Source organism: Giraffa tippelskirchi, chromosome 3 (genome assembly GCF_054371585.1).
Source record: "Giraffa tippelskirchi isolate mGirTip1 chromosome 3, T2T-mGirTip1v1.2.pri, whole genome shotgun sequence".
In the NCBI taxonomy this organism is placed as follows: Eukaryota; Metazoa; Chordata; class Mammalia; order Artiodactyla; family Giraffidae; genus Giraffa; species Giraffa tippelskirchi.
The window spans coordinates 38509498-38530750 of record NC_137277.1 but is presented as its reverse complement, the minus strand read 5'-3'; the positions used below and the strand labels follow the sequence as shown (position 1 = coordinate 38530750).

Genomic DNA, 21253 nt, shown 5'->3' with positions numbered 1-21253 from the left:
GAGAGGCGTGTGGAAGATTGGGAAGAGCACCAAGGTTCGGGGCTGTGCCAGGACAGTGGTCCACAGATAAAGGTGAACCGATCCCCAGCACTGCCTCTGCAGGGTTCAGGGCTTAAGGGTTAGCTCACCACCTCCATGGAGAGACCCAGAAGGACCTCAACGATCACTCAGCTCGGCCCTGAGTTTCACAGCTGGGAACACTGGGTTTCAGAGAAGGCGGGGAAGAAAAGCCAGAAGGCAGAGGTTTGAACTCATTCACCATTCCTTTTATTATCCTCCACCTCTTGATTTCTCGGACCTTATGTTAACAGAGCCGGGCAGACCTTGGGAGCCAGGGCTGGGTCACAGGCAGAAAGCCCAGGATTTGGCTGAGGCTCCCACCCTGACCAGAGGTAGCTGAGTAAGGATCCATCACTAAGAAGGGCCGTCCTGGCCTCACACACTTCAGGATAACACATCCCCGTGGGGGCGACGAGGCATGGACCATGAGTCTGTGCCTGGGGGTGTAGGTGTGTTCAGATGGTTGTGTTTGCAGGGCCCAAGCTGTTCAAACACACAGTGTGGATGGGAGGAGGGTGTGCATGTGGGTGACTGCACATGTGTGTGTGTGCATGAGACACCGTGTGGCTTGTGAGCACACTACACACCTGCTCAAGGCCTGCACCTGCCAGGTGATGCTGGCTGCAATGAAGTCTGATACCGCATCAGGAGCAGTTCTAAAACTTAGGTCCTGAAAACGACCTGAAGGGTTATGCTATCCTTGGAGACCATGTGACCAGCTCTGGCAATTCTGGTTCGGGAGGTCTGAGGTGTGCCCAGGTGCCGGCACTGTTTTTGGATTTTGTTTGTTTGTTTTTGGCCTTGTGGCTTGTGGGATCCTAGCTCCCTAACCTGGGAATCGTGCCCTGGCCATTGGCGGTGAAAATCCTAACCACAGGACCACCACAGAATTCCCAAGTGCCAGCACTGTTGACAAGCATCCCAGGGAGGTCTGGGGCCAGTAGGAAACAGGGTTCAAGGTTAGCCATCCAACAGAACTCTCTGCGATGCTACAAACATTCCTTGTGGTTCAGTAGGGCAACTGCTAGCCACATGTGTCTTTACCAGTTGGAATGTGGCTAGTTGGAGGAACTGAAGTTTTAATTTTATTCAATCCTAATTAAATTTAAATAATCATCTGCAGCTAGTGGCTGCCATTTGGGAGAGCAGAGGTCTGGAGACACGAGGGAGCAGGATGGACGGATGAGGGCCCAGAGGGACAGGCACAAAGCTTGGGGCCAGGAGTGGCTGAGGCTGGGGAAGGCTTCCTTGGGGGGGGTTGCCGAGTTGGAGCTGGAGCCCAGAATTGTGAGCTTCTGGCAACTTGGTGTCTGCCTGGCTGAGAGGGTGGGAGAACTCCTGAAGAGACCCTTCCACTCTGGCAGGGAGACCCCTCTGCCCTGGCTGGGACTCCCTCACCAGCTCCCCAGGGAGCAGGGCTCCCCTCCTGCTGCGTCCAGTAGGAGCCGGGGACGTAGGTCAGGATGTCTTCATGTTCTCCTGCAGAACCAGGGTGGAGCCAGTGGCTGCAGGGTCACGCTCTCCCTGTGTGAGCATCGGGGAGGGGAGTGGGTCAGCCCCCCAGAAGCAGCTGGTTCCCTGGCACAGAGTTGCGGGCCTGAAGCCTCTGAAGGGCTGACTGCGGGAGCTCTCTTACCGCCCCCGGCCCCACGTCCTCCGTGTACTTGAACTTCTTCTGCTTGTAGTACTGTCTCTTGGGCAGGATGTGGAGCAGGAGGAGGTCACAGAGAACCGTGGCCTGAGGGGGGCGGGTGGAGGAGAGAGCACATGGGTCTGGGGACGGGACCCTCCGCACCCCACTCCCGTCCCTGCTGACGTCGGGGCCAGGCTGAGAACTGTCTGGACTCAGGTCCCCTCCCACCTCTGTCCTGCCCCAACTCTGGGCCTCGGTTTCCTCAGACATGCTGTGGGTCTAGGGAGGTGGGGTGGGCTCAGAAAGAGTGAACACTTTCGGTCAGGTTTTGGGGTGGGAGACTCGTTGCTGAGGTGTGGAAGGAGAGGGACTGACCCCAGCACAATGACCGCATGGCCTCAGCACTTACCACCCCAAAGATGCCAATCCCAGAGCCGATGGTGGTCATTGTGGGAATGATGTCAAACTTCCCAGCCTGGTGGCAGGGACCAGGGGAAAGAAGGGTTAACTGTCAGAAAGGTCTGGTGGACAAGGCCTTCCTCAGAAGCCCTAAGACCAGGCCGGCGGCAGGGGGACTTCCCCACCCGCCAGTGTTTGCTGGCCCCACAGCCCACTGCCCACGGTTCTGGCTCTCTACACGGACGCAGCTGCTGGTCAGGAGCCCTGGGTTTTGACCTTGGCTCTGCCACCCTGGACATGGGGAGATAGGGGGGCAGTGCAGGTAATAGGCTGGAAAGCCCTGCCCGCAACGGCACCTCTGTTATCAGATATAGAAGTGCTGAATGAGGCCCATCCAACTTCCTGTCACCTATAACCATAGATACCCCAGAGACGTCAGCAGGAACCAAGAATGTGTCTCGGGCTGCCCTTCACAACAGACACTCACCTTGCCGTCCACCAGGATGTCAAAGCGAATCCCAAACACCTTGAAGAGATGCCGGTAGTTGGTCCCATTCTCCACGAAGTGCCTGGCAAACCTTGGGGAAGGGGAGAGGTCACAGGAATGATGGAGAAACGTCTTGGGTCGAGAGTTCCCAGAGCATTAGAGGTCCGTGAGGAAGCCCCATGCCCCCGGATATTATATAGAAGGGGAATCGTAGGCAGGAATCCAAGCCTCATTCCAGGAATGCTGTATTCAACCGTCACCCTAACTCCTGACGTTGGCAATTTCCCCAGCCAGTCCTGGCCAGGTGGGCCTCAAGGGAATGGAGAGCCAAGAGTGGGGCTCAGGCCTCTAAGCTTGTGTTCCCTGCTTGGCCAACCCCAGGAGGATGGGAGTTTCCCAGGCTCCTCTGCTCCCCTCCTGGGGACACTTGCTTGATCTTAAGGGATGATGGGAGTAGAAAAACCCGCAGGGCCCCAAGGAAGGATGCACTGGTGGGGGCCCGGCAGGCACCTGAAGTTGAAGCCTTGAGACAGTTTTTTCTCCTCGTACAGCCCATGGAACTCGTAGACGGGTTTGCAGTGCCGCACGTGCCAGTCCAGGTCACAGTGCCAGTCGATGGTGATGCCCACCACCCCACCCTGCCAGGGACACAGGAGCTCAAGATCCAGGGTATAGGATCAAGAACTCCTGCCTTATAACTGGTGCCAGCAGTCTCTCTTGAAGCGGGAACATTTTTGTTAGCTGTTTGTTTGAGAAGAGACCCTGAAAAGCTGCTTGAGGGTTGAGGTCCTGTCACCCTCTCTGGCCCCAGCTCCCGACCATCACACTCCAGTTTCTAGAATACACCAAATACTTCCTACCTCAGGGCCTTTGCACATGCAGTCACCCCCCTCCTCCAACCCCCATTCCCACAAGGCTGCCTCTTTCTCATCCTTTGGTCACTTCTTCTGAGAGGTCTCTCCTAACCACTACCCTCAGTCTCAAATATGCCCCTGTGATTCCTTCTAAAGCATTTTCTTCTAAAACATGTGCTACTTTGTAGCCATATATTTATTTTCTGTGATTATTCACCCATGACCATAAACTCCACAAGGGTGGGACTGTCTCATTTGCACTGATTCCTGAGTCCTAGCATGGGAGGCAAGGAAACTGCTGTTGAATTAAAGAGTGAGTCTGTAGGGACTTCCCGATGATTAAGACTCTGTGCTCTCAATGCAGGGGACCCAGGTTCAATCCCTGATCAGGGAACTAGATCCCACATGCGGAAACTGAGAGTTTCATGCTGCAACTAAAGAACCTGCACGCCACAAGGAAGATCAAAGATCCCGTGTGACATAAGACCCGGCATAGTCAAATAAATAAATAATACATATTTTTAAAAGTAAATCTGTAAAGACATGGGCTGGGAAGAAAGAACCTGAGAAAATGAAGCTCCTCTGGGGGAGGCAAGAATCAGGGACAGGTTGGGGTGGGCTGAGCAAGAGGAGAGTTGGGGGTCAGGTCAGAGCAGGCCTGGAGCTAGGCAGGTAAGCGGGAGGCTAGATGCTTGTAGACAATGGTTATGGGTGAGAAGTTCCCAGTAGGGGTGGTAGGGAGATTTTTAGGAAAGGGGAAAACTATAATATTCAGCTTTCTGGTCGTCTGTGTTGCTACAGAGTAAACCCCCTCCAGGGGTTGGCAAACTGAGGCTTGAGGGCCAAATTTGTTTACCTATTGTCTGTGGTTGCCTTTGCCCTGGGTCGTTGGAACGGAGACCATGTGATCTGTGGCTCATACTTATACTCTGGCCCTTTAAAGAAAAACTTTGTTGACCCCCATACTAGATAAAGGTATAGTGAATGAGGGCTTGCCAGGTGGCTCAGTGGTAAAGAATCCGTCTGCCAAGCAGGAGATGTGGGTTTGATCCCTGGGTCGGGAAGATCCCCTGGAGAAGGAAATGGTAACCCACTCCAGTATTCTTGCCTGGGAAATCCCATGGACAGAGGAGCCTGGCGGGCTACAGTCCATGGGGTTGCAGACGAGTCGGACAAGACTGAGTGACTAAACAACACAACAACAAATGGTGAGTGGGTTGTTTTGGCGGATGATGTCACAGAAAGGGACTAATTTCCATCTCTGAGTCCCGTGGGAGCCTGATGATACAAATCACGGGGAACATGTACGTTGGATGCCTCGGGCCAGGCAGCACTGAAGTGCCATCCTGTGTGTGAACTCACTTGACCTCAGGACAACCCGGCAAGACTTGTACTATCATTTCTCCCACTTTACAGGAGTACAAGCTCAGAAACACTGAAGGTAGGGAATTTGTCTGAGGTCATGTAGCTCATTCGGGCCAGAGCCAGGATCTGAACCCAGTCAGACTGGTCTGTGCTTCTTATAAGGTTCCCCTTCTCTCAGAAACCCACGCGACTGCATATCTGAGAATTCCTCCAGAATTCCCAGGAACCCCAGGCAGGCACAGGACTTCTCAAGGGCATGGACCATGGGATTTAAGTTGCTTTTATCTAATATTTAAAAGGCAGGACTTCCCTGGTGGTCCAGTGGTTAAGAATCCACCTGCCAATGCAGGGGACATAGGTTTGATCCCCGGTCTGGGAAGATCCCACTTGCTATGGGACAACTAAGCCTGTGTGCTGCAACCTCTGAAGCCTTTATGCCCTAGAGCCCATGCTCCCCAACAAGAGAAGCCACCACAGCGAGAAGCCTGCTCACTGCAGCTAGAGTGTAGCCACCACTCACCGCAACTAGAGAGTAGCCGAAGCTCGCAGGCAGCAATGAAGACTCAGTGCATCCAAAAATTAATTAATGAATGAAAAAGAAAAACAGTGGGCCCTCAGAAGACAACCAGGTCACATCTGCCTATGGCCATTCATTCTGGGCACCTCCTCGGTGCCAGGTCCATGCCAGGGCCTGCTGAGGACACAGGCATCTCAGGGGCCCCCACTATTAGGGGATAGGTCTGTATATATGGCCAGCCAGAACCAGGGATTTGGGGGGATGGGGTGGTTAACTGGGCCTGTTAACCCAGGTCAAAAAATAAGGCCCGATGATTTGGGGTCTAGGCCTCCCCATGCACCTGGCACCATACCTTCTCAGCCAAGGTGCTGAAATTCTGGCCTGACTCCTGTACCACGTAGCCGAGCTTGAAGACTGGACACAGCGGATGCAAGGTCTTGTGATAGAGGCAGGTCTTCATGTAGCGGGCGTCCACCTCTTCCACCAGGTTGCGCCTGTGCAGGCAAGAAGGCATTGGTGGCAGCAGCATGCCAGCTAGGAGGGTACCCACCCTGCTCAGGAGCTCGGGGGGGCCCCTCCCTCCCAGGACCCAGAGACGCCCCTCCCACAGCCCTTGGAGCCGAAGGCAGCTCCCCCCGCCCCCACACACAGGAGCCCAGCCGAGCTTCTGCCCCCAGAAGGAAGTCAGCATGAGTGCAGGGTGACAGAGGTGACAGGTTGCAGCCTCCAAGGGCCGCCTGCGTTTCTGCCCGCTCTTCCCACGAACCTGGTGACCTTGAAGCGTGGAAAGCTGATGCTGTTCTTGATGAAGAGAGTGAAGTTCTCCGCCTCTCGGAGAAGGGCAGGGCTGGAGGAAACTGCACTCACTCACCACCCCCTCCCCAGGAATCCCTCGCAGGCCCACAGGAGCTGGGCTGGGGGGGTGGGACTGTGAGAGCCCATGGGATCTTCCTGGGTCGTTGGAGGGGTGGGCATGCTGTAATATGGACTCCAAGGCCCCTCAACCAGGGGCTGGGGCATCTTTGGCCTGGGCAGCACAGATGGGCTGTGAGTGGGGTTGGAAGAAGTGGGGACAGACCCTTCCCAGAGCACAGATCCAGACACCCCTCTCTCTGGACTGGGGACCCTGCTCCCTGCTCCCAGGAAGGACAGGGCATTACCATGGGATGTTGTCGTCCACCTCCACGGGGCACCAGCCGAAGATCTCACAGGTCTGCACGGTGTCATTGAAGGCCACACACTTGCCCGTGCGGATGCCTGCAGCAAGGGTGGAACCCCTGGGTGCCCACCCCAAGCTGGGGCTGCAGAGAAGACTCCCCAGGCTCCACTCCTAGGAACCCCCAGTGATGGGGCTCCCAAGAGCAGAAGCCTGAGGACAGACCTTCTGGGATGGGGGAGGCCAAGGTCGGGGTGGCAGGAGGGGAGGGGGCAGGAAGGACTTCCTGGTGGAGGAAGCCACAGAGGGGAATGGAGGTGGTGGAGCTACAGAGGGGAATGGCCTTACCTTGGGCCTTCCTTTCTGCCTTTCCTGGGGTGCAGCCGCTATTATTTGTGCATGTGCCCCCTTCCGGGTTCTGGGGGAGGAGAGAGCTGCTGGCCACAGGTCCCCTGGGTTGGGTCCTGAGTAGATACACAGACATCCCACCCACCCCCACCCCCAGGGCCCTAGGGAAGGTGTGGGGCAGGATTTGAGATCCCTTCAGGGTGACCCTTGCTCACAGCCTCCTTTCCCCAGTCCCCCCACAGCCTGGACCCCTCTGGGCTTGTGCCCAGCTGCCCCAGGGCTGATGTCAGCCAGCAGGGATTGTGGGGGAAGGTGTTGGGGACTGGGCAGGCACTGAGGCTCAGCATCCCGCTTGACATGCAGCTGGGAGGGAAGCCTCAGCTCTGCCAACGGTGGGCCAGCACTCCATGTGAATCTATGCCTGAAATTCCACCATGACGACCCCACGGGGAGCCTTAATCAGGCTTTTCCTCCAATACTCAAGGGGACCTCCTCTTCCACATTACTTTTTCCTAAAGGTTCAAGAAACAGGTAATGGGCAACAGTCCTCACCTCTGCACAGTGACCTTGAGCCTGCCGAGGGGTGGCAATAAAATTGGTCATGACCACGAAGGAGCTGTCCCCCTGGAAGTGAGAGGCAGGGGGAGGGCAAGACAGGGTTCTGAGCTGGGAGAAGAGCCTGGAGAACGCCAGCACGGTCCCAGCCAGCCCCCAGAACCCACATGACCCCCAGCAGCCTCTACACTCATGACATCAGAGTAGGGTGACGTTATGAGGCTGCATCTGTCCCCTGTTCACAGGGAAACTGAGGCCCAGAGAGAGAGGAGAGAGGCTGGTCCCACAGGGAGGTGGGACAGAGCCTAACCCAGCTCTGAGCCTGCACGCCCTGTGGGTGGAAGGTGCCTCCCCACAGTCAGCTCACCTGTGCTGGGAAGACGTAGTCGGCCACATCCCAGACCTGGGAGCCCAGGCTTGGGAGCTGTGTCACGGCCAGACCTTTGAGTTTAACAGACACACTGCTGATGAGGCCGCTCGAGGTCTGGTAGCCCTTCTCGTAGACAAACACCCACCTGGAGGGGGATGAGGAGGGCAGAGGGGCCAGAGCTGGGCAGGGCCACTCCAGGATGGCATGAGGCTGTGGGCCACTGCCACTTCCTCCCTCCCATGGGGAGGGGAAGTCCTTTCCCTTCCTGTCCCCAAGTGCATCTCTGAGGCCACTTGACTCCTAAAGCTTCATGTGGGGCTGGAGGCGGGAGATCGTCGCCTGCCTCGCCGTGCTGGAGCTCCATCCTTCTTTTCACTAGGAAAATACTAATTCCCAGGGAAAAGAGCCCCTGCAGGTCTCTTTTGGCTTCTTTTCTGACAGTAGGGTTTGTTGGAGGCCAAGCTTCCTGGGGGCTCACACAGTAAAGAATCTGCCTGCAATGCAGGAGACCTGGGTTCGATCCCTGGGTCAGGAAGATCCCCTGGAGAAGGGAATGGCTACTCACTCCCATATTCTTGCCTGGAGAATCCCCTTGGACAGAGGAGCCTGGCGGGCCATAGTCCGTGGGGTCGCAAAGAGTCGGACACGACTGAGCGACTAACACTTTCACTTTTCAAGTTTCTTGGAGCCGGGTCTTCATCCCTATCTCCTTCCTTCCTAAGTCCCTCCCACTGAGAAACAGCAGAGCATGGTGATGGCTGAGAGCCTGACCTTTGGTGTCCAAGTCCGGGCTTGCATCTCACAGGCTGTATGATTTGGGGAAGCTATTCAATTCCTCTCTGTTTCAGTTTCCTTGTAAAATGTAAACAAGAGTACCAACAGTACTTGTGCTGTGAGTCAATGCCTGGAAAAGCACTTAGAATGGAAACTGACATGGGGTAAGCGCTATACAGACAGACACTAGCTACTATTATCTCAGCCATGCTGGGAGCTCCAGGGGAGGGGGACTGACTGGAAGGGAAGCGAGAGGGGGCAAGTGGCCCTTTGAGGGACTTACAGCATCTGGCCCCAGTTGAGGCCCTGGTGGGAGTGGCTCAGGCTGGAGGCCTTCCAGCTTTCCTGGGAATTCTGGCCTTCCCCTCCCAGCATCAAGAATCCCTGCTCTTGGGACTTCCCTGGTGGTCCAGTGGCTAAGACTCCACGCTCCCAATGCTAGGTGCCCGGGTTCCATCCCTGGTCAGGGAACTAGATCCCACAAGCCACAACTAAGAGTTCTCATGCCGCAACTAAAGATACTGCACGCTGCAACTAACATCCAACTCAGCCACATAAATAAATATTTTCAAAAAAGAACCCCTGTTCCTCTAGGTTCTTCACTTTTAATCTGGGAGGTTTTGTGGGGCCAACCTCCCTCCTAGCCCCATGGTGGGGGGCACATGACCACAGCTTGCTAAGCAATGTTCCATTGCCCTTGCAATGGCAATGGGTCTAAGTATGGGCACAGAATCCCAAGAAGTTTCAGCAATGAGGCCAGAATTTTTCTGGGAATTACTGGGAAAGAGACATCATCTCGGCTGGGTGGCTAAACCAGGTGGTTACAAGCCAAAACTATAGTGAGTCATCTTTGTTATCTCACAGAGAGAGCAAGCCTGAGAATGAAGCCAACTTAAGAGAAAAGCCAGGCCAGGAGATGGAGAGGACTGGACTGCTGACAATGCTGTTTGAGCACCTGGATCCTGCCGTACCTGAAGCATGTTGAAAAATCTACTTCTGGACTTTCCAGTTACATGAGCTCATAAATTCTTTTCCTTTGTTTAAGCCAGTTTGGGTTTGGTTTCTGCTGTTTACAAATGAGAGTTCTGGAAAATACTCCTCTCCAGGGTGTGGTCCCCTTCCTTCAGGAAAGAATCTTGGTTATTCACTGTAAGAGTGTGTGTATGTGTGTGTGTGTGTCCATGGTACCCACCAGAGTGTGTAGTTGTGTATCTGCAGGGCAAATCTGTAAGCACACCTGTGTCTGCAGCTGAGTGTTGGGAGGTGTGTTTCTGCCTCTGTCACTGCTCACGCTACCTTTAACCCACCTGTCCAAAGCAGAGCTCAAAATCCCTCTTTTGCCCCCCAGAACTCAGGCTCCAAGACAGAATTCTCCTGGCCTCTTATTCTCAGAGTCACTGCTGGCTCTCTGGGGGTGTCTCCCTGCTCCAGGCCCCAGGAAGGCAACCCACCATGTCCTCCTCTCCCCTCCTAGAGTCCACTCCTCTCCCCTAAGCCCCTTCCCTGCCATCCCCCTCCCCTACCCCAGCCTGGTGCTGGCCCCTAGACCGCCCCTCCCAAACTTAAGCATGGTCACTGCTGCCCCCTGCAGGTCTCAGATTGCAACAGGTGAGGCCCAAGGGAGGCTCCTAATGCTCAGCGTCCTGAGCCTGCCTCCCTGTCTCCAGCCCCACCAGGGAAGGTGGGGTGTCTGAAATCGCTGTTGTCAGGGAAGATGGGGAGCTGCCCCATATTCTGAACCCGCTGAGGGAGAGGTCACAGGCCTGCCTCTTGGCAGCTCCCATTCCTGACATCTTAGCATCATTTCTCTCTTTGCCCAAAACCAATTCCTCACGTAGAGATGGAAAAAGAGAGGCCAAAGGGAGTATAAAATCAGTCCTGAATATTCATTGGAAGGACTGATGCTGAAGCTGAAACTCCAATACTTTGGTCACATGATGCGAAGAACCAACCCATTGGAAAAGACCCTGATGCTGGGAAAGATAGAAGGTGGGAGGAGAAGGGGACGACAGAGGATGAGATGGTTGGATGGCATCAACGACTCAATGGACATGAGTTTGAGTAGGTTCTGGGAGTTGGTGATGGACAGGGAAGCCTGGCGTGCTGCAGTCCATGGGGTCACAAAGAGTTGGACATGATTGAGCAACTAAACTGAACTGAAGGGAGTGTCCCTTCTGTGTCTGAGACAGACCCCAGGCTCAAAGCCCCCAGCCCAGGATTCTGCCCCCTTTTCCGCTGAGCAGCCTGGCATCAACGTGTCTACCGGGAGCCACACGGAGGCTGTGCCCTGGAGCCAATGTTGCCATTCCCGGCTGTGTCTGCCCATGGGGGCTGTCAGTCCCGGCCTCAGTGACCTTAGTTCTGATAATAACAGAATGACCATGCTGCCAGGCCTGTCCTTCCAATGCCATGCTCACCTTGACTGGGTCTCGTAGTCACCACCCCAGGAAGGCCACCAAGGGGGCCTGATGCCAAAGACACCAGCATCTTCAGAAGCCCCTCCTCTTCCAGAAATTCTCTTTCCCATTCTTTCCTCCTCACCCTCAGCAATACCCTGACCTAGTCTCTCTTCTCCAACAGCCCCTTGCGGGAGAGGTCACATGGTAGAGTGGCTGTGAGTGCGGCTTCTGGAGCCGCAGAGGTCAAGGTTCAAGTACCAGCAGCGCCACTCACCAGCTGTGTGGTTTCAGCTAAAGACTAAACCTCTTGAGCCCTGGATTTCTCAGTTAAAAAGGAAGTGAAGACACCTGCCTCAAAGATGCTGCTCATTCAACAAATGCAGCCACTCACTGAGCCTGGGCCTCAAGAAGAGAAAGCGTCTAGGTGATTGGAGGATGCCCCCCCGTGAGTTCTCTTTAAGGAAATCAGCACGGTGCTTGGCATGCAGTTAGCCCATAAAAAAACAATCCTATTTATTTACAGTCTCTGGTCCTCCTTCACTAATTCCTCCTTAAATGTCGATCTGCCCCCATCCCCTGGCTTCTATTCTCAGCCCAGGCGGAACCCTGTGTGCACCGCCGCAGCACACTTTGTCCCCGACTTTCTATCTCCGCTTCTGCGCTCTCCTCGGAGATTCAATCCCACACATTCATTTAGTCATTCAACAAGTATCTATTTATCAGGCCCCTATTATGTGCCAAGGACCGCTCTCGGCATGAAATATACAGAAAAGATCCAAATAAACCCAAATTCTGCTCTCAAAGAGCTTATCCAAATGTTGAAGCTCCAACTGTGAATGTTTGGTGACACACATTCCTTTCTCTTGCCCTGGGCCCACCCACCCTGCCTCCAAACATCTCACAGTTACCTCCAACTTAACTTGACCCTTTGGAAAACAGTCTAGAAGTTCCTTGAAAAGTTAAACGTGGAGGAACTTCCCTGGTGGACCAGTGGTTGAGAATCTGCCTTGCAATGCAGGGGGCACAGGTTCGATCCCTGGTCTGGGACTAAGATCTCACATGCCGCAGAGCAGCTAAGTCTGTGTGCTGCAACAGCTGAGTCCAGGCACCACAACCAGAGAGTCTACAACGAAGATCTCACGTGTGGCAACTAACACCTGAGGCAGCCCCATAAATAAATAGATAAATATTAAAAAAGAAGTTAAACATGAAATTACCATTGCAACTCCACTCCTAGTGAGAGAGTCAATTCCTAGGCAGGTTGATAAGAAGTCCGGGGTCTCCGAGAAGGAGAGAGGGGTCTGGGGTTCTTGAGGAGGAGATAGGGATCTGGAATTCTCAAGGAGGAGGAAAGGACAAATGTCTTTTTTTTCCTCTACATTCCTTAGTCTTAGTCACACAAATCATTTTTTTTCTTTAAGCCCAGAACTGATGATTACACAACAAACAACTCAGTTTAAACTCTGTACTAAAGATTATATAACAAAAATGTATCCTGCTTGAGGACAGTTTCTCCTTCCTGAAAACCTGGCTAATCCTGTTATCTTAAAATGTAAAATATGGGAGTGGGTCTAATAAGATCTTTACAACCTTGAGACATTCTTTTGATCTATTGTAATAACTAATTTAAAAAGTATATAACTCCCTTCCTTAGAGTAGCAAGGGGGACATTCTCCGTCCCCCTTCTGATGCCTATGTCAGAAGCTTTCTTTTCATACTTTAATAAAACTCTGCTACACAAAAGCTCTTGAGTGATTAAGCCTGGTTCCTGGTCCCAAAGCTAAATCTTCTTTGGAGATCAAGAACCTGACATTGTTCACCATAAGCTATTACCAGGAACTGAATACCCAACAAAACGGAAAACATATCCTCATAGAAACTCATATGCAAATGTTCACAACATTATTCACAAGCAGAAAGTGGAAACAACTCAGATGTCCAGCAAAGTGTGGAATTTGCATACAATGGCATATTATCCAGCCCTGAAAAGGACTGAAGAACTGACACGTTATAACCAACGTGGATGAACCTTGCAAACATGATGCTAAGTAAAAGAATCCAGACACAAAAAGGCCACACATTGTATAATTTTATCTACATGAAATATCCAGAATAGGCAAAGTAAGGGGTAAGGAGGTGCCATGAGGAATGATTGCTAACGGTGTGAAGTTCATTTTGGAGTAGTGCAAATACTCTGGAATTAGATAGTGGTGATGGTGGCTCAGTGGTAAAGAATCTGCCTGCCAATACAGGAGACGCAGGAGACACAGATTCGATCCCTGGGTCGGGAAGATCCTCTGGAGGAGGGCACGGCAACGCACTCCAGTATTTTTGCCTAGAAAATTCCATGCACAGAGGAGCCTGGCGGGCTACAGTCCATGGAGTTGCAAAGAGTTGGACACGATTGAGCACAATGGTTACACAACTTTGTGATTACACTAAAACCCACCAACTTGCATATTTTGAAAGGTTGAATGTTATGACATGGGAAATCCATCTCAAAACAAAAGTTCAACTGGGCCAAACTGAACGCCTCAACTCCCCACACAACTTGCCTCTCTGATGCCTTCATCCTGCAGGAAAGTCCCGTACCTACCCCAGCCCCCAGGCTCACAGCCTGGACGTGGCGACGCTCACGCCCCACCCCACCCCCTCTGCCTCATGCTCATATTCTTTGCATCCCTCCATCCTTCCTGTCTCCCCTTGGCTTTCACCAAAAGACCCAGAGACCTTTTTATAGGGGGAGAGTCTGAGACACAAGAGGAGCTGGATCAGACTCCAAGGCAGCTCTGACATGGGGCAGGGAGGACAGGTCGTGCGGTTGGTGATACAGGGTGTAACCTTGGGCCACGCACTGTCAAGCAGGCAGACCATCCTTGAGGAGGGCCAGACCAGACTCCAAGCCCACAAAGGATTGTGTTCAGAGCTGCACCACACTGGGGGCTCAGGGGTTAATCAACACGCAGACAAGTCAAGCTGATGATTTATGTCTTTAAATGTTTTGAACGAGTCATCAGCCTCTAAAAACGAAGAGATGTTCCTTTCACCCATAAATTCCAGTTTCCTACCGCTCTTGAGAAGCCAGGAACTCTGGCCATGCCGGTCACATCACTCAGTGCCACAATGGTGGGCAGAAGAGGCTGAGGGGTGGCCACCCCCAGTGCGGGGCCTGCGGGATGATGACCTGTCTTCCTTGCTCACTGCTTCTTCCTTGGCCTCACCTTCTCTTGTCATCACTGCTGCTTTTTCTCAGATGTCCTGCCTCTGACTGGCCCACTCTACCCCAGTACCTGCCTATCTTGGGCCTTCTCCTGTTAGACACCCTCCCATGGCCCCCCACCACATACAGAAAAAAACCCACGCTCCTCTCAGCGTTGAGAGGTCTGAGCCAGTGGCCCTGCTCGCTCCTCCCTCCCTCTCCCTTGGCTCCTTTCATGCTCCCCCAGCCTAGTCCTAGTGACTCTTTTGCTGTTCTCTCCCTGCCCCAGGACCTTTGATCACACTCTGCTTTCCTGCAGAAGTGCCTGGACTGAGGTGGGTACTCAACCAGGCTCCACCAATCAGAATACTCCCTTTCCTTGGCCACAATGATTGGTTCTGAGATGAGCACATGACCCAACCCCAGCCAATAACAGTTGGACCTGGGACTTTACTGGAACTCTGGAGGAGATCAGAGTTGTGCCCCAGGGCTGCTGGTGGCCTTTTTTCTACTCTGTGGACAGAGAATCATCTTGAGAATGAGACCTCCGTGGAGGAAAACAGAGCCAAGAAGAAGAGAGCTTGGTTTGCTTTCTTGGAAAACCCAGTGAGACCAACTTGAATTCCTCACCGTCCCATAAAATGTGCTGCTTCTGCACCCTCATCGTGGAGGATCCAGCCAGGCCTGAAGCCTGCACTGATTTTTCAGTTACACAAACCAATCAATACCCCCCAACTCTTCATTTTGATTGGGTTTCTGTCAATAGGAACCAAGAAGTTCCAGCTAATCCATCCCCAGCTTCTCTCTCTCCCCTTGTCCACCCTGTACCCCACCTCTATCCCAGGGAACCTGACACAGCCCTAGATACAGAGATGATGCTGTAGAAGTGTCCTCAGATACTTCTCTCCCAGTGATAATTTGTATCTCTCCTTATCTCTGATAGGTGCACTCCAGGATCAGAGGCACGTGGCTTCAAGTGCTCCATATAGGGGCACACAGAAGGCCCATGGGAAAGCCAAGAGCAAGATTGCCTGGACTACAGCCTCCTGGCCTTTGCTCAAGCCTGGTTCTATCACTGTGTCACCTCCTCCAGGAAGCCTTCCCAGACTCCCCTTCCCACGTAGCATTCACAAATCCCCTTGAGACCCACCTGTGTGTGCAGCCAGATCTCTCTCCTCCCCTGACCAGAGCACGCCAGACAGGGACATGTCCCAGCATATCCCATGTATGGACCTGCGAGGTCATGAATGACAGCCCACTGCCTGCACACCTCCAGTATGGAGAGCTCATCACCTCCCAGGAGACAGCTCTAACTGTAAATTAACTGTCTGAATTTTTAAAAATTATTCTTTTATTTATTTTTGTCTGCACTAGGTCTTTGTTGCTGCGTGCAGGCTTTCTCTAGTAGCAGTGAGCAGGGGCTACTCTCTAGTTGCGGTACTGGGCTTCTCATTGCTATGGCTTCTCTTGTTGTGAAGCACAGCCTCTAGGGCGCACAGACTTCAGTAGTTGCAGCTCACAGTCTCTAGAGTGCAGGCTCAGTAATTGCGGCACATGAGCTTAGTTGCCCCGAGGCGTCTTCCCAGACTAGGGACTGAACCCATGTCCTCTGCACTGGCGGGTGAATTCTTAACCACTGGACCACCAGAGAAGTCCTAACCATTTTACCATGGTCAATCGCTGTCATGTCTGACTTTTTGCAACCCCAAGAACTGCAGCCCACTAGGCTCTTCTGTCCATGGAATTCTCCAGGCAAGGATACTGGAGTGGGTTATTTTCTCCTCCAGGGGGTCTTCCCACCACAGGAATTGAACCCGGGTCTCCTGCATTACAGGCAGGTTCTTTACTGTCTGAACCACCAGGGGAGCCTTGGGAGATGGGAGTAATTAAAGAAGGGCCACCCCTCCTCAGGAAAGAGCAAATTATTGAGCCTTCAGGCAACGTCTTTAGAGAGTCCCCCCAACCCCTGCTCCGCGGAACAGTTGAGAAACCGAGACCTCAGATTGTGAGACCAAGTGCAGCCGGGGTTTGGTCAATGGCTGTGGGCGCCTGGCTGAGCGGTCAGTGCAGTGATGGGAAGTGGCCAGATGAGGGCGCCAGAGACAGCAGGAGTCGCAGCCCCAGCCAGAGTTTGAGGATCGGGTTAGGGGGTGTTTCAAAGGGATCCTGCCTTCCTTCCTCTGCTTTGTGACTTGGGCAGGTCAGTGCCTTTCTCTGAGCATGTTTCCTTTCCAGGATATCAAGGCCGACTTTGGAGCCACACAGCTGGATTCAGATTCTGATCCTGCCTCTTTGTAGCTGTGAGAACCTGGCTAAGTCAGTGTCTGAGTCTTAGCAGCCCTAAGGAGTCCACGTCCATTTGGAAGCTGAGTGCACTGACTGGGGAGGGAGGGAGGGAAGGAGGGAGGGAGAGAGGCCCCCGTCCCTGGAGGCATGTGTTCAGCACCTGGTGGTGCCCTGGGGCATATGCTGCAGCTGGGGATGGGTGAGAGGACTGCCCCCTTTCCCTCTGACAGTCTGTGACCAACACACAAAAGGGGGCCTGGTGGTGTTCCCAGTGCTGACCCGGAAGCAGAAACAGGGAACCACCGGGGCGCAGTGAGGACAACATCCTCCCGGCCTCTTGGGGCGAGGGGTCGACTGGGCCGGGCTGGGCAACCTCTCCCTTCCTGGGAGGGTCAGGAGTATGGCTAATGGTGGACACACATCGGTCTCCCATTAAAAGGGTTCTCCCTTGTGAGCTGGGAGAAGAGGAGGCCGGGGATCAGGAGGCCCCAGTTCAAACTGGGACTGGCTGCTGACTTGCTGTGTGACCTGGAAACTCCACTGCTCCCCTCTGGGTCCATTTCCCTCACAAGCTCAGTGACATTGCAGATATCAAATTGGTTTGTGGACAGAAGGCCGAGGCCGAAAGGTCTCGGAAAGCTGGTCTGTGGCCATGCTCCACCTGCCCGGTTCTGAGGCCTGGGGGGCTGGATGGAGCTGAGGGGAGGCTGTTTCAGATGATAAAGGCCCTGGGGGACCAGGACTACGTGGTTGCCATTTGGCCTCCTGGTCAGCCCGCCCTGGTTTGGTCTCACGGCAAAAATGGTGATGTGGAGACCAGAGGGGCAGGGTTACTGGTGCCCCAGAGCCCCCAGCAGGGGCTGAACCCTCTTCAGTGGCCCTGGGGAGCCCTGGAGCCCTCTGTGGGGTCACTGTAAGGCACCTGCTCCCACCACACACACACACACCAGGGCACTCAGTCCCAGAGACACACCCAACAGCCACACCCGATAAGCAGGTGCCCAGACACATGAAGGCACATACACCCCACACAGAGCTCTGGGTATGACACACATGCATCCACACTCCACACGTGTGATCACACAAGCACCTGCTAAGACATCCAGGAAGATGGCCTTTGCGTGGACCCCAGAACAGCAGCCCATAGGTGAGTCCCACCTACTTCTGCCCCTGCAGTCCTGGGAGGGTGGGATAGGTCCTCTGATGCCCAGAAAGGGGCTGTCATCCCCGGGGCCAGAACCAACCTCCGACCTTCGTGTGACATGGCACCTTTAAGGCACCAGGTGTTCTGAACCTGAAGGTGTCTCTGCTCCGAGTCTTGAGCAGCCCAGGAAGCCTCTAGTTCAGGCAGGCAGATGGGAGCAGGGTCTGGCTTGTAAGGTGGGGCACCGCCTCCATCCCTCAGCAGCGCATTGGGAGGTCAGAGGTGGAAGGGCTCTGTGGGGCTGGCTGGGGCCCTGGCCTCCAGCGCCTCCCACCACTCGAGGGAACCGTTAGCCATGAGTCAGTTCCTCAGAGCCCAACGGCTTAACCTCTTGTCCCCGTATGACTGGGGGCAGGGCTGCCCCTCATCCCCGCGTCCCCGTCTCAGCAGCGGGCTAGCAGGTTCCCATTCCTTCTGAAGGGCACCAGAATGGTTTGTCAGGAGGGATGACAGCCGTGGAGAGAAAGAGGGGCTCTCTGGGGGTCAGGGGAGGCATCGCAGAGCCTGGAGGACAGGCCTGGTCTGGGGGCTGGTGACGGGGCGGCGGAGAGGGGGGTCCGCACTCACCCAATGACGTAGACAAGGACCACGAGCTGGATCAGGCGGAAGATGACGCCCACCTTCTTGTTGCGCACAAGCACCATCCGGGGGGTGTCATACATGAAGAAGAAGGCAGCCAGCTCGTCCTGGAGCCGCTGCGCCATGGTGGCTGGGCTGGGGGCTGAGAACCGAGCACCTTGCAAAGCCCTGGCTCCCCAGGGGTAAGCCAGGTGTCAACACCCACGTCTACAGTGGCAAAGCTTCTAGGGGTTCCTCAGCCCCTCACAAAGAGCAGGGAGGGGCAGGTGGGCCCAGAGGTCAGGAGTCAGAGGTCAGTCGGCAGCACTTGAGTTGGGTGAGAGCATCCTTGGGTGGTCAGAGCTGCTCTTGGCCCCTGGCAGGCGATGGACTGTGGGCCAGCCGTGCCTGTGGACAAATAAATTCCCAAAGATAGATGGGGGCGGGGCTGGAGGGGGGCCACCCAGGCCCAGCCCCACTGCCCCTCCTGACTCCGCCTGGGCAGCCCTGTTGGGCCTCCGGAAACAGGAGTTGTTGGCAGGAAACCATGGGCCACCCGTCACAAGGCAAAGATAAAGCCGTCAGCCCCCCACAGACCTGGTAGAAGAGAGCTGGGGGCTCAGGCCAGGGCCTGGGTGGAGTGGCCTCTGGCTGAAGCCCTCCCCACACCAGAGACTCATCCCGTATCCAAACATCCTCCTCGCCCTCCCTCAGCCCCCAGATGGAGCGTGTAGGCCCTGGGGCTCTGCAGCCAGGAGGGCAGAGAGGAAAGAGGGCTGCTTCCCATCCGGCTCCCTGACACTTGCTGACCCCGAGGTAGGACCCCCACCCTGACCTCCCAGACCCCATTCCATCCATCCGCCCCTCTGGATCTGAGCCTGGCCTGTGCCCAGTCAACTTCAGTGCCAGGCGGGCATCTCCGTCCCCCCACTGCCCCTGTCCTGGCTGCACCTCCACTACCCTGAAACCAGCATTTCTGGGTACCTGGGTGCAGGCCACATCTATTACACATCACGGTCGAGCTCCCTGAGCCCAGCTCGGAAAACCTGACTTGAGACTGTCTCCATGCCCATCCCCAGCTCTGCTGCCTGCTGAAGGGCCTGGTACCTTGCCTCACCTCCCTTCTTCTTCCTCTGTGAAACGGGGCGATAGTGAGCTTTCTTCATAAGTCGAAGTCCCGGGGATCGGTCCTGACAACATTGAGGACAGAGAAACTGAGGCCGTTCTTGAGCTTGGGGTACAGCTCCTCTGCAGCCCCTGTGCTCACCCCCAGCCCAGGCTCTGAACGCAGGGGTCCCCGGGGGCTGGGCTGGGTGGGGGCAAGTGCTGTGTGAGCTCTCAGAACACCAGAGCTGGGAGCTTCGCCCCCTGCCCCCCCTCATTCTGCAGGTGAGGAAACCGGAGCTCAGAGAGGAGAAATGAATTGCCCAAGCTCACCCTGCAAGGTACAGGAAGCCCCCTCCTGAAGCAGGAAGGTCTCCCTGGCCCTCCCTCAGCCCAGGCAGGGTGTCCTCGGGGTTCCCTCAGCCCCGCGCCCTGCCCTGTCCAAGTTGCCCCACCCTGAAGTCTGATAGGCGTCTTCTTCCTGGCAGGGCTGTAACTGGGAAATCACTCTGGGCCCGGAGCCAGGCCCCAGGGCTGGGAATCCCAGCCTCTTGTCTGGGTAGAGCGGCCTTCTGGACAGCAAGGGGCCCCCCGCCAGAGGGCAGGCCTGCAGCCCCTTCCAGCGCCCCCCAGGCCAATCCCCCTATCAAACAGACTAGCCTCATCTCGCGCAGAGCACCTGCCAGTCTCAGGCCCAACTCTTGTCCAATGATGCTACCTTCAAGAGGGCCTGGTGAGTACCATTTCCTGAGCTTTTCTAGGAAAATCCAGAGATGCTGGGAGGCAGAGCTGTGGTATCCACATCCCTTTGGCCTGATCTTGACCCCCAGACAAAGGGATCTGTCCTCTTCCCAGCTGACCTCATGGCCCTTGGAATAGCAGGCCCTGGACGTGAATTGCTTGCAATGGGAGGTGGGGTGGTGGATGCTGACACTAAGTCTGAACCATCTCAGGAGGGTTTCTGGGACTGGATGAGGAGGCATGGTGGGGGAAAGGAAGGGAGCAGAGAGGGAGATGAGAAAGGAAGGAGGAAAGGATGGGGGATGGAGGAAAAGAGGGAGGAAGGGAAGGAAGTCAGGCAGACCTTCTCCAACCTGTGTCTGTGCCTTTCGCACCCTCACCATGTCCTCCCCCTCCTCCTCCATCTCCTTCTCCCCCAAGGAGCCAGGCTTGCTGACGGACAGGTGGACCCATGGACAGACAGGCTTGCCTGGAGCATACACGTGAGCTCCTGTTACAGCCTTGGTCCTGACCCTGACCCTCAGAAAACAGGACACCCTGGAGAATGGTCTCATTTGGGAATGTTATCATACCCCCTAACAAAAGAAATGAAGTTTTCTTTCTTTCCCCAAATTCCTTTTCTTGCGAATAACTCTGCAGAGTAAGACAGGCAGGTGATAGAGTCAACGTCGCTTCACCAGTTCTAAAATGCATCTTTCCATCGAGAGCTGTGCTTTCCTACCCTTAGCCCCAGCTTCAGCATGCCCAGGGACAGATATCTGTGTTCGTTCTAGACATCTTGGGGGGTGAGGGAAGCCTGGAATGCTGCGGGCTTCTCTTTATAGCAGCCCTGGTTGAAGAATCACCATGGTACAGGTAAGGCCACAGAGGCTCTGGAAGTTGAGTGCCAGGCCCACCATCACACAGCGACTAGCTCCCATGTCTGCTGGTGGCCAGGAAGGAGGTTCCCCAAAGTCTGAGATCTTGGCCCAGAGCCCACCCCAAGACTCCAGCCCTTGAGAGCCGCTAGACCTGCCTTATAAGCCCAAAGGCCGGATGGCCGGCTTGGGCACTGGGCCGGGCCTTGTAGGGAGACAAGGCATTGCTGCCAAGTGCTCGGCCCCAGGATGGCCTCCCCTGCCTGGCTAAATTTAGCGGCTCTGTGAGCATGGAGGGGGCCTGTGTGCCTGTCCTGGATGCCAGCCCAGGCCCTCAAGGGGGTCGCACAGGCTCCAAAGAGTCTTCTTGGCCATTCAGTGTCCCAG

The 21253-nt window shown here is 54.9% G+C and overlaps 1 protein-coding gene across 2 annotated transcripts; it reads right to left on the bottom strand.

Moving 5' to 3' along the window:
• Positions 1-244: 244 nt before the first annotated feature.
• On the bottom strand, positions 245-19354 carry P2RX1 (purinergic receptor P2X 1). Of its 2 annotated transcripts, XM_081579928.1 has the most exons (13): positions 19282-19354; positions 18174-18572; positions 7742-7889; positions 7372-7443; positions 6820-6889; positions 6476-6572; positions 6082-6162; positions 5668-5809; positions 3090-3217; positions 2580-2670; positions 2103-2168; positions 1697-1798; positions 245-1584 (listed from the first exon to the last, which is right to left on the bottom strand). In XM_081579928.1, the coding sequence occupies exons 2-13, from the start codon at positions 18308-18310 to the stop codon at positions 1519-1521; spliced, it is 1200 nt and encodes a 399-aa protein (XP_081436054.1). In that variant the 5' UTR covers positions 18311-18572; positions 19282-19354; the 3' UTR covers positions 245-1518. The 2 variants fall into 2 exon arrangements, with proteins under 2 accessions (XP_081436054.1, XP_081436055.1); XM_081579929.1 differs by lacking the exon at positions 19282-19354 and having other exon boundaries at positions 6082-6111; positions 18174-18396.
• Positions 19355-21253: the final 1899 nt, after the last annotated feature.

Coding starts and splice junctions, on each gene's coding strand:
- P2RX1 (XM_081579928.1), bottom strand. CDS start 18,310: ATGGCGCAGCGGCTCCAGGACGAGCTGGCTGCCTTCTTCTTCATGTAT. Junction 5,810..6,081: donor CCACGCTTCAAGGTCACCAG/GTTCGTGGGAAG, acceptor TTGCCTGCACAG/GCGCAACCTGGTGGAAGAGG. Junction 2,671..3,089: donor TCTCAAGGCTTCAACTTCAG/GTGCCTGCCGGG, acceptor CCCTTCCCCAAG/GTTTGCCAGGCACTTCGTGG.